Source organism: Triticum dicoccoides, chromosome 1B (genome assembly GCF_002162155.2).
Source record: "Triticum dicoccoides isolate Atlit2015 ecotype Zavitan chromosome 1B, WEW_v2.0, whole genome shotgun sequence".
In the NCBI taxonomy this organism is placed as follows: Eukaryota; Viridiplantae; Streptophyta; class Magnoliopsida; order Poales; family Poaceae; genus Triticum; species Triticum dicoccoides.
The window spans coordinates 203,647,388-203,660,585 of record NC_041381.1 but is presented as its reverse complement, the minus strand read 5'-3'; the positions used below and the strand labels follow the sequence as shown (position 1 = coordinate 203,660,585).

At 44.7% G+C, this 13,198-nt stretch overlaps 1 protein-coding gene across 1 annotated transcript in view; it reads right to left on the bottom strand.

The window, feature by feature from the left end:
* Positions 1–3,433: 3,433 nt before the first annotated feature.
* Positions 3,434–13,198, bottom strand: part of LOC119350297 — a 13,760-nt gene continuing 3,995 nt past the window's right edge. The window contains exons 3-4 of the mRNA XM_037618203.1: positions 7,962–8,237; positions 3,434–7,841 (exon numbers count right to left, since the gene is read on the bottom strand). Of these exons, the coding sequence (XP_037474100.1) occupies positions 3,816–7,841; positions 7,962–8,237 (4,302 nt within the window). The 3' untranslated portion in view covers positions 3,434–3,815. The remainder of the gene's footprint in view (positions 7,842–7,961; positions 8,238–13,198) is intronic.

Genomic DNA, 13,198 nt, shown 5'->3' with positions numbered 1-13,198 from the left:
TTGGCGGTGATCTGGATCATGGGTACATCCAGTGTAAGGCGGTCCTAGGGTTCTTATCGCGTCAATATGGTGTTACGGTCAATGTCGACCCTCATTGATCTTGCCATTGACGAGTTCTGGAAGCCTCCGCCGGAGATATCCATTGGGCGTCTGTTGCCTGTAGATTGCTCGATCGGATGGGATTCAGATGTGTGCACCCCCATTTTAGCCGGGGTGGCTTCAGGTGGGCGTGCCGCGAAGCTTCATAGTCTGTTGACATTATGGGAAATGTCGGGTTTTCGATTTCTATGGTGAAGACAGTGGCGGAGAATGTCATGGCGGCTGAGATCTAAGGCCTAGTGATGGCGGACCGAGTCTTCGAGGCGATGAGGACTTCGCTTGGTGTTTCATGACTCGTAGCAGCGGCGTTGGCAAGTGGGGGAAACATCACAGGAGTACAAAGTCTGCTCTTTCAGGGTGAAAATCTAAGGTCTGACCTCATTGATTGTGCCTGACAATGGCCTTGTTGAAGGCATTGTTTTGAGAGCGCGGATTTCTCCAGGGTGAAAATCTAAGATCTATGACCGGGCGACGACATCGCTTGTGCACTATTCATTCTTGGAGGCGTCATTTTTGGAGAGTTTGGACTTCGGGTGTTGTCTTGGTGATGGTTTGTGCTGCAGCTACAAGGAATTGATCACCGTAGCAGGATTTTTCTTCTTCTTCTTCTTTAAACTTTTGGGTTGTGTTCATCCGTAATGTCCTTACGACATTTCATTGTTGCAGAGGCTGGGTGTAATTGGTATCTTCGCGATATTAATATATTCCCTTTATCAAAAAAATCCAATAAAGAATGATAATGCATTAAGGATCGATTTGAAAAAAAAAAGATAAGTTCCTGGAAGGGCAAGCTTATGTCTTATGGAGGTCGGCTCATGTTAATAAATTTAGTATTAACTAGTATGTCGATGTTTCTGTTATCTTTCTTTGAAGTACCTATAGGGGTACGGAAATTATTAGACTTTTATCGATCTTGTTTTTTCTCGCAATGTGATCAAGTTAAGACGAAATACAGATTGACCAGGTGGGATATTATTTGTAGACCCAAAGACCAAGAGGGGCTAGGGATTGAGAACTTGGAGATTAAGAACAAATGCATGCTTAGCAAATGGCTATATAGGATATCGGTTGAGACCGATGGTATGTGGGCACAGATTCTATGTAACAAATACCTACAATCTAAGTCTTTAGCCCAGGTTACCGTAAAACCTAATGACTCACCGTTTTGGAAGGGCTAATGGGGACGAAGGATACCTTTTTTCCCAGAGCAAAGTTTGTTGTTGGAAACGGTACAACAACCAGATTTTGGGAAGATGCATGGTTAGGGGAGATGCCTCTAGCCTTGTAGTATCCTACACTATATAACATTGTACAACATAAGGATGATTACATTGCTACAATCGTCTCCTTTAAACATCCAGCTCAGGAGGTCTCTAGTGGCGGAGCGTTGGAGCTCCTGGTTGCATCTTGTGCGAAGGTTGATGGATGTTCAAGTTTCTAATCAGCCAGACTTGTTTCACTAGAAGTTAACTAGGAACTGTGTTTTCACGATGAAATCTATGTACCTCGATCTAATTGATTCTGGCCCAATCCTGAGGTCGATTCATATTTGGAAAATTAAAGTTCTGTTGAGAATCAAGATCTTCATGTGGTTCATTCACAAGGAAGTGATTCTAACCAAAGATGATCTACTAAAGTGAAGATGGGTAGGCAGTTCCCGCTGTTGTTTTGTGACCAGCATGAAACAATACAACACCTCTTTATCGACTGCCCTCTCGCCAAACTTCTTTGGGGCATGATTCATATAGCCTTTAACATCAATCCTCCCGCTGGCATTGCCATGTTATTTGGGATGTGGCTAACTGGAGTGGAACCAGTTATTGCGGGACGTATTCAGATATGAATATGCACACTACTTTGGGCTATATGGAACTGCAGAAATGATATGATATTTAACAGACCAAATTTTATAAACTTCTTGCAGGTTATTTGCAGAGTTACTACATGGATCCGTACGTGGCTGTTACTCACTCATACAGACTCCATGGAGCTTTTGGTTATTGGGTGCAACCGATGGAAGACGGTAGCACGGGCTATATACAACCGTTTTGGATGGCGGTCCAATAATAGGATAGGTGCTAGTCATCTTGTCCTGTTTTTCACCGGTTGTGACTTTTTTTATCATCATTTCTTTTTGTGCAACTGATGGGAGTCGGTAGGCAGGGCTATCTATAAGCGGTTTGGATGACGGTTCAATAATAGGACAGGAGTTCATCTTGTCCTGTTTTTCATCGGTTGTGGCTTTTTTTTATCATCATCTCCTTTTGTGCTTCTTTTGCGCGTTGTATTGAACTGCAAACTTTGTTTTGATTGGCCGCATGCATCGTTCTGATACGAAGGCCGGGGCTTATCCTCCTTTTAAAAAAAAGTGCTATGTTAAAAAACTCCGATCCAACTTGTACAATAAGTTCAATAAATAGCGGTGCTACACTTAAAAATCCGAGAACGGTGTTTTGGCTCCTAGGTGCATATGCACCCATTATTGAAATATATTTTTTGAAAAGTTGAAAAATTCGGAACAAAAATCCCACGTGTATATCCAGTCATTTTATGTGCGTGCACAAGGTTTCGGTGAAAAATGACATTTTTGTGGCTTGTGTAAAAAAGATAAAGAAATGCCTCATGAATAGTTAGAATGAAGCATCAGAAATTGTCTTTTTTATACAAGCCACAAAAAACGTTGTTTTTCACCGAAACCTTGTGCGCGCACATAAAATGTCCGGATATACACGCGGGGTTTTTGTTCTGAATTTTTTAACTTTTCGAAATGTGTATTTCGACAATGGGTGCATATGCACCTAGGAGCCAAAGGCAATTACCGTAAAAATCCCAATTTTTACAACCCTTTCTTTTTCAGCTCTTCGCGTCAAGTAAAGTGGCTGTCGAACTAGGGGTAGATGCAACATCAGTTATTCATGCAAGTGAACAATACCTTGTGGATCAGTTAATTTTCGACAGTCAACAAGACATAACGATTTCGGAACTTGAATTCCAGTTCAAGTTGCAAGTAAACAGCAGATACAGGCTGCGCAGATATTGCATGAGGCTAATAAGAATTTCCACAAAGTATTCCTCCAGCGTCTCTAGTCACAGGCAATATGTTGGCCTAATATTCAGTACGATATCGCCGATAGCATGTCTGTGTAAGACGCAAATAGCAGAGAAATGCATACATGAACTGAATACCTAGAAACATATACTCCCTCCGTCCCATAGTGTAAGACATTTTTTGGGAGTAGTATAGTAAAAGCAATTACAACTCAGGTACCTATTTTTTATACATTGTTCACGATGGGCTTCCTCAAAGCAGTTATAGCAGTGAAAGAGTAAAATATGACTGTGGCACATAAACCAATTTTGGTCGCAATTACCTCCATAGTTCTATCCTGCAATATAGAAATCACGGTACTTGTACTGCGGAAACCTCTCCAGGCAATTCACAATGAAATTGTATGAATCATGAGGTTCTGTACTAGGTGGACAACAGAATAACAGAATCACAACCTCTTTAGTGTTTGCCCATATGACCACTTCACACTATCTACATACTCCTATTATTTACTAGGATGCCAATGGCAAGGTTGAAAGAGGAGGCAACAGCATCCAAAGGATTTTCTTGGAAAGAAACCGCCCTAGTATTAACAGCCTTCCATGCCTATAAAAAAAAACAGCCTTCCATGCCGATGTAAAAAGAAAAAGAAAAAGCCTTCTACGCTTTAATAAAGCCTGTCGCGGCACTGTGGAGAACCACAATGGCAGTATTTGACTTTTACTTCGCCATTCATGTCACGAACATGATCTATTTCGTAATTATAGTCATAAGTCAGCTCCTGAAGTGGTGAAATATTCTCAGCAGCAAAGAACATGATATGCGGCACTCTTTTGTCGTCATGGTCCCAAAGAATATTCTGTGCGTAGAGGTTTGGTGAACAGCTATGGTTGATGAATCTTCCAATATTACCATACTCAGCTGCATCTATTGTGAAGGCCCTATCATCGTCCATGGTCACAGAGCGAGGGCCAGAAGAATTCAGACCTGGAACAACTGATGGCATCCCTTTCCAGATATCATAGTTATGTCCTATGTCGAACAAGTATTCGTCATTCATTCTCTGGTTAGCTTCGTCGCTATGCAACAGCTCGCCAACATACTCACATATAAAGCTGCCAGCAGAGATGGACCTTAGGGATCTTACGCCCCAACCTGTCTTGGTTGTTCTGAATACTTCCAGTGGTATTTTCATACCATGCTGGCTGACCCTGCTATGGCATGAAGGAGGGCACCTACAGGATGGCCCACACTCATATATGAGGGGCTTTGCATGGACAACTGCACCATTGAAGTTAAATGGGAATTCTCCTCCATTCTTCAAAACACAAGCACAGCTAGCAGAATCTGAGCAGCCATTGGTGCAGTCACAACCCTGATGACTTCTTTTTGCAGTTAAGGATGAGCCTTTTATTCTAGTAATGTATTTAAATGATGCTGGACGTGCAGCATCAATATTATTGACCACACATATGGGGATCTTCTCCTTCCCTTGCGATATATCTGCTATGCACAGGCCAGGACGCGCTACAGACTTTCTCAACACTTTAGCAACATGCAGAGGTAACTCTGGTTGTCCAGAAATCCTTTGCAACCTGTATTTGAAGACCCTTGAACCTGCTAGACCTTCTTGCCAGCACTGCACCACATGATAGAGCCCATCATAAGTAAATATTGAGACTTCTTTGGCCTTTGAATGACTACCTTCCTCTCTATTTGGACCTTTAAAACCATGAATTACTCGGACAGGCGTCTTTGTTTTGATACAATTCTTCAGGGCAAGGTTCCCGCGCACAAGCTTTTGATCCTCATTCTCCTTTTTGCCAGCAGGCTTTCCTCCAGAGCCAGTGTATATTATTTCACCTGAGCTCGACAAGTCGTCAGGGTAACCTCCAGACGCAACAATGCTTATGGCAATAAGCATACCATTAATATCCTTTGTGGTGTCAATGCCTCCTTGGTACGGGCGGTGAAGACCAACAATGGCCAACTCTACTCTGTATAAAAATTCATCACCAATTTCAACACCAGGAACTTTACCTACAATAGGCCCCTGTTTGGTAAAGCCTGGTAATTTTCTGATTAGTTTATCAGCGGCAAGATCAACTCTACGGCTCTTCAGCGAACCTTGTTCCACAGCTTGAACGAGAGTCCTGCATATAAACTGAAACCTTCTGCAAATCATCCTGACTTTGCTCCGAGCATCAGCGGTCTGACCACCATGTTGCATGTGACGCCATGAGGGATCATTGAGGTACATCTCAAGCTTTCCTTCATGAACAGCTATTGCATTCAAAACTTCATCATCTTCCAAGTGGGAAGCCTCTTCATGCTTCAATTTTTCCTTGCTAGAAATGGTATTCATGGGAAGATATTTACTTTGAGCTGAACCTTTTATCTTTAACTTCTTCCTGGGAGCAAAGGATTCGCTCATAGTGACAACAGACTCCTTCTCCTTGCCCATAGAACATGGTCTATCCAGATTAACCAGCGCGGACTTATGATTTGCTTCAACAGGTATTGCATTCAAAACTTCATCATCTTCCAAGTGGGAAGCCTCTTCATGCTTCAATTTTTCCTTGGCAAGATATTTACTTTGAGCTGGACCTTTTATCTTTAACTTCTTCCTGGGAGCAAAGGATTCGCTCATAGTGACAACGGACTCCTTCTCCTTGCCCATAGAACACGGTCTATCCAGATTTACCAGTGCGGACTTATGATTTGCTTCAACAGGTAACCGAAATGTTTTTCTAGCTGTGAATGATACCGTACGTCTCATGATACCGTCGCCATGTACCCCTGCTGCCACATCAAGAGATGCCCTTTTCAGGCTACAACTTTCAGACACTTTCTTATCCCCAAGATATTCTTTCAGAGGATCTTCAGGAGAAGGTTTACTAGCAGCCTTGGGTGAATTGCCTTCTTCAGGAGAAGGTTTTCTAGCTGTGAATGCTACCATACGTCTCATGATACCGTCGCCATGTACCCCTGCTTCCACATCAAGAGGTGCACTTTTCATGCTACAACTTTCAGACACTTTCTTATCCTCAAGATATTCTTTCAGGGGATCTTCAGGAGGAGTTTTACATGCAGCCTTGGGTGAATTGCCTTCGCATTTGTTCATCACCTTGAGATCTTCAGCAACTTCCCATGATACACTCTCCCCCTTGTGCTCCAGCATGTTCACAGGGATCTTCTCAGTAGAAAAATGCCTCACAGAAGGTTCCGCATGAACCATTGACGGCACAACACACTCAAGGGTACCAGCTGTAAGCTCATGTAGGCTATTGTTGTGAGTAACCGGGTTCTCTTGGAGGACATGGCCAGGCTCCGTACGAATCTCACCTTCCTCCAATTCCTGTACCTCTACTATTACATCCGAAGCATTCTTGCCGACTGCTTCTGTAGTATCCCCAAGATCTTCAGCAAAAGGTTTACTGGCAGCCTTGGGTGAACTGCCTTCGCATTTGTTCATCACCTTGAGATCTTCAGCAACTTCCCATGATACACTCTCCCCCTTGCGTTGCAGCATGTTCACTGAGATCTTTTCATCAAGTCCATCAGCCGTAAGCTCAATCATGATATTGCTGTGAGTAACTGGAAGCTCTTGGAGGACATGATCAGGCTCCGGAGGAATCTCACCCTCCTCCAGTTCCTGTACATTTAGTGTTGCATCCAAAGCATTCTCGCTGACCGCTTCTGTAGTGCCCATGGCAGTGGCACACACATTGGAACACCGGCCGTCCTCCATTGCACCCAAACCACCACCAGGAGGCAGGGCATCAAACTGCAAACCGACCTCATCACCTCCTCTGCTAGCAAGTGGAAGCACCACCACGTCCCTCCCGCAGCCTGGAGGGAAGCGGCGGTTGGCAGATATCATCCTCCGCTTCGCTAGCAATCGCGAGATTGGCCGTGTCCTTCCCCTGTCTTTCACCACCAAATCAGCACCTATTTCTGTGCCATCTGAAGATTTCACCTCCGCGGCCTCTGGACCACGATGATCCCCATCTGACACTGGAGCGCAACTATCAGAAGCCGTCACCTTCTCCGGCACAGGCACATCAGCATTGGCAGGCGCAGTTTGCAGCGGCAAGCCACCCTCCTCTCTGGCACTGCTGCCCGCGGGACGAGCACCACGGGAAGGTGCAGTTCCAACCCGCAAACCGTCGTCGTCGCCGCCCACGATCAGAGGCGGCGCGTCCCTCCCGCAGCCAGGTGGAAAGTGTCGCACGGCGGACACGGCCCTCCGCTTGGGCGGCGGACGCGCGGGGAACTCCGAACCCCTTTTCCTCTGTAGTTCACCGCCTCCGCATCCCCTCTCCTCCAGAGCCACCAGGCCAGAAACCCCCGCCGCGCTGTCCCCGACAAAACCGCCGAATACCGCGACATCATCCCCTCCCGCCGCAACCGCAACCGCCACCGCCACCTCCTCGCGCTCCGCTCCGTCACCGCCCCCTTCGCGTCGCCCACGGGCCACCTCCGCCTCGCCGCGCACCCGCACGACGGAACCGCCCGCGGCGAGAGGAGGAGGAGGAGGAAGTGGATGCGGCGAAGGTCGAGGAAGCGCGGCCACTCTTCCGCCGCAGAACTGTGGAAAGCAGCGCTCCGCGTACACGGCCGTCGGCTTCGGCGGCCGCGCGGCGTGGAACATCTCGTCGCGGCGGTCAGTCCCGCCGGTCGATCGACGCGCCTGCAAATACCCCAGTCGCGCAAGTGGCGAAAAATTAAAACCCGAATCGCGAACCGTTACGACACGACGGCGCAAAACGAAGCGGGGGAGGGGGCCCGGGGACGGCTGGAGCGTGCTCACCTGGCGGACGGCGACCGGCGGCGGAGGCGGCGGGGACGCCGGCGAGGTCGGACTCGGAGGCGCGCCGGGGAAATTTGGGGATGGGAAGGGAATGCCGGACTGGTGCGGGTCTCTGCGCTCGGGTTTTGATGAGAAACGCTCTCTTCGCCGGCTCGCACACACTGGTTGGTTTGACAGGTGTCGGGCTCGGGTGACCGGGTTAGCAAGGTCGGAGCTGGACTTTGACTCGAGCCTGAGGTGGACTGCACTGGACCGGCTCGCGTCCGGGACACCAGTCTCCGCGCAAGCCGCAAGGCGCAACGGCTAGCTTTGCTTTGCCGAGGGTGTGTGTGTGTGTGGCGTGCGTGACCCAACGATTGATTTTTCTGTTGTGGAAATAATGACCCTTTATTTCAACTCCGGAAAATAATAGCAATTATTTTTTACCCATAATATCAATGATTTATTGTGGAAATAATGACCCTTATAATAATGATTTGACTCATTATACTTGCTCCTAAACGGTAGCCATAAATCTTAGGGGCTGTTTGGTTTATGCCCCCAACTCACCCTACCAAAATATTGGTCATGCCAAATCCTTTGTATGGTGTTTGCTTTGTTGCCAAATTTTTGGCTGCCAACGAGTCCCTTGTTCCTTCCTTCACAGATTCTTGCCAAAATTTTGGCCAACCCTGGGCGGTGGAATCCCATGCCAAATAATTGGCAAGCCAATATTGGCAGGGCATCTACGGGCAAGAACCAAACACACCCTTACATCCCGGTGCGAACTCGGTAAGTATCAAATCAACACCCGCATAAGCTGGGATAAGACTAGACTTCCCAAGTCCAAAGAGGGTATGTGGTTTCCTGCGATAAGCGTGCTTTTAATCAAGCCTTGCTAGAAAAGCAAGTTTGGCGTGTGCTTGATTTATTTTTTTTGCGGGTATTGGCGTTTGTAGGCATTGATCACACCAGAGCGCAATTATCGTGGAATTATCGCTTTTAATTGAGTAGCTGATTTTCTTTAATGAGTACGGTGCTTGAGACATGAATTCTCATTTTTGACCTATGGACGTCTCGGAGTTATTGAAAAATCATAAATCACCAAGACAACAGCTGGACTTCTTTGCTTGGCAACCTGAAAAAATGGGCAGTTTACTTTGAAGAGTGCTTATCGACTAGCGACTGTTGATCACGATAAAGCCTTCAGCGAGGGAGCGTCTAGTAGCTCAAGCGGAATGATCATTATGGTATTGTACCTGAAGGTTGTCGGATCCACACAAAAAGTAAAAATAACGGTCTGGAAGGCTGCGATAGCGCCGACAAGGCACTGGCTACGCGCGGCACATGCCTCCATGTTGGTTGTGTGAAGCCATGGTCGAAAGATTTGGGAACTTCTGCGGTGTTTGTGCCCTTTACCTGCTGATGATCGATTGGTAGATAATGGGAAGGAGTGGTTGTTGAATTTTCTGCCAGACTGCATGGATGCCTCTAGGGGTATGGTGATTATGCTTATGTGGCGTATCTAACAACTAGGAAATGATTTGATACGTGATAAGGAGATCCCTCCATTAGAAATCACGATCGAGTTACTGGACAGCTACTTAATATCCATTGGTTATTCACAAAAAAGTACAACATGGAGGAAATTGTGAAGGGGAAGATGCATGTGATGACCAAATTATCCAAGAGAAGAAAGCCCCCTCTCCGGCCTTATGATAGCCTTCATTGCTAGCGAATTATGCTGCCCTACCCATCAATGGTTCATTCTCGGCAACAGAAGGTGTAGCAGTGGCTGGTTTGATCTTGAGAAGATAGGACATATCCGTCATCTTTGTGGCTTTTTGCGGTTTATCGCTATGTATTCATTTGCAATGATGTACTGAAAGTGGAGCTACATGCGCACATCCAAAGGATGTGATGCGAGCGCACACGCACACACCAATCATTGTTCAGTTCGACTCTTTGAAGGCTCTTGTTGTGTTATGGGGTGATGGACTATCTTGCTCAGCATATGGGCACCTCGGCGCTAATGATTGATAGGGACTTTATTTCTCAAAAGCTTTGACGTGATCAAAATAGTGTGGTTGATGGGTTGATAAGCTAGATCGTGTCAATAGTGTGTGGCTCAACCAAGGCCCCTCATGTATAGAAGATCTTTTACCTTTCGATTGTAACACTATAAATTCGGAATAAAAGTCCTTTGCACCCCACAAAAATAAATAAATTCAACATCTGCAATTACTCACTCCAATAGCAATGGTAAATGCAGACCAATACAACTTGCATGCAAAGCACCTCATGCGTTCTATCCTAGTTTTGTAAGAACGAATTTTAGATAAAACATCATGCGAATCATGATTTATTATTAGGAAACACTTCCTGAAAGACGATTGGCTGTTGAAAATCATGATTTATTATTAGGAAACACTTCCTGGAAGACGTCTGACAACAGCCAATCGTCAGACCAATCGGGAGACGTCGATGCAATTTTCATCTCACGGCCAAGATTCATTCCAAAATATGTGATGCATTCCAAAACAGCCCTTTTTTCTAGCCACGTCTTTACCCATAACGCCTCTTGCATTAATTGGACCTACCCCAAACCCACCCTCCCCTCGTTCCCATCCCCATCGCCCCTCCATCATCAAGCTCGCCTCTCCCCTCACCGCCCTAGATCCATCCACCATGATTCAGTCAGCCCTCTTTGGCCGTGAGATTCACTAACCCGGTGTGTCGTCCCATCCAGCGACTGGGCCCGACATTAGCCACGACGAGCGAGCAAGCAACCCCATTGATGTCTTAGCCATCTACTCTAGCTTCGGGTGCACAAGGTCTCTATGGACCTACCTCGCCACCACGCTCCATCTTCGTCGACCTGCTTCCCTGACGATGATCCACCTTCCAGTCCTTCGCATTGCGCTACCCACTGCTTCGATCTCGTCCGCGTGCTGCATATATGATCTCATAGACGTGGTCGACATTTCTTTGTGGTGGCTATGATCTAGCGGCTTCATCTTGGTTGCTTCCTGTCATCAATGCCACTAGTTCCTCGAAGTTAGCGGCTCTGCCCCTTAGATTGTGCTTGATTATAACAGATGCAATGCTACGGGGCTATGTAAATTAAGTTTCTTGGTAGCTATGTATGTGCTTCCTTTGGTTTAAAACCATAAATGTGCTTTGGTATCATATGTCACATGATTTCAACTTATGCATAATAAGTTTCCAAGTGTCTGCATGTGTGCTTCGTCCTTTGCACAACAATACAATGCTTCGTTAATACTTTATTCATGCTTCCAACAATTATCAAATGGTGTTTTCAATGACTCACTACCGTGTCAATGCATCAATATTACATGTGAAATACTTTTCAAATAAGCACAATATGTCTCCCATAACATACCCAAATAGCAAGGTTTTGGTACTACATTGGCATTCTTCAACCACCATAAAAATGTTTTTCAAATTAAACCATACACGTTTCCTAGAAAAATATGAATCGTAATAGTGCGTGGAGGAAAATGTGACTAAGAATGGAGTCCCTATATCTATATCTATATCTATACCAATATAAAAAGACACAAAGGGGCAGATCCAACAAATTTCAACCATCAAACGGTGTCAATCCAACGACCTATATTGCTCCAATTGCGAGCGTTCAACATGTTTAGTGTGCAATTAATAACATACCAAATATGGACTATCCATGTAATTAACACCTGATTGATATCCTAGTACTTAAAATCAACATGCAATGAATTTTCTACCCGATATCAACTTGCAATTAATTTTCCGTCTGACATCAACGTGCATTGCACGCATGCATTTACTAGTACCTTGTATAGTGTTGGAAGCATGTTCATCATATGATGGACATGAATGAAATATATGATGAAAGGAAGCATCATGTGTACACAGAAATATGTGTGATTATAGGAACCTCATACAAGGAAGCATTTGTTTGAAAACTGAATGAAATTAAGCATCCCGTGTACACGGAGATATGCATGATTACAGGAACCTCATATATGGAAGCAACATGAATGGAGGAAGTCTCTTGGAAAACTATCAAGGGAGAGCGCATACGTGTTTACAGGGACCTCAGATATGGCAATCGTGCATAAGAAAATTCATTTCAACAACTGCCAAGGGGGTGTGGGCATTATTTTAGGTATGCATCCAACGCTCCAGAACTTTTTGATCCAATGCCCATCTACTTCTCTGACAGGAAGCTACGCATCAGTAGTCTGATACGTAGTGGTGCCCTTTATTATTTGCAAGTGATAAATCTCTCAAATTATTTGGCCATGTTTCCGCTTCAAGCAACATTTTCATTTGATTGATTGAGTGTATTTTTGCAATACTAGCTCACCGGTGAGAGTAGTTTGATCAGACTTTTGGATTTGTGTGACTATAAGGGGTTATTTGATTCTCAAGATTCAAAAGGCACGGAAAAACGAAAAGACGCAGAATTATAATATCACGTCCATTTGAATCCTAATAGAGGAATTTGTTTCCTGTGATTACATCACAAGGAAAACAAGAGATTTCTTTCAAAAGGAATGAGTGGATGCAAATATTTCTTACGAAATGTAGAGCATACTTATCCTTAGCAGAACTCATGCAAACGATGTTGGCCTTGTTTCGGCTTCATGCAATTTTAGTTATTCGTCAACACTAATCAAAATTAAGGAATTTCATTACTGATTTATAAGTTCTGGCTTCCAAGCTACTCCCTTCGTCGCATAATGTAAATGCGTTTTTTAACACTACACTAGTGTCAAAATGCTTTTATATTATGAGACAAAGGGAGTAACATACAACACTTTTTATATACGATAGCAACATAAAAAGGCAGGTCCAACCACTAGTTCATGTTATCATACATGTGTGTGTGTGTCTGTGTGCGCACGCGCGTGTGTGTGTCTCCCAAGAATATATTTTGATGCCTGAAACAACTAAGGGGACTTTTTTCTGGCCACTCTTTAATATTGATCCACTCTCTTTTTTTTCTCGAGCTTTAAGCATGCGTTTTGTAAACTGTCTTACTATTATTTTTTCAAAATAATATCATGAGAAGAATCTTGAGTATTGTATTTCCTAAACATAGATTAAGGTATACCAACCATCTCTGAGCAACATTCATTGAAATATGGGGCCACATAAAGTTACAGAAACATATGAGGCAGATAAAATGGATGATTCGAAAGATGAAATCTTGCAACTATTTCCTTTTGTGTGCATTTGATGAGACAGGC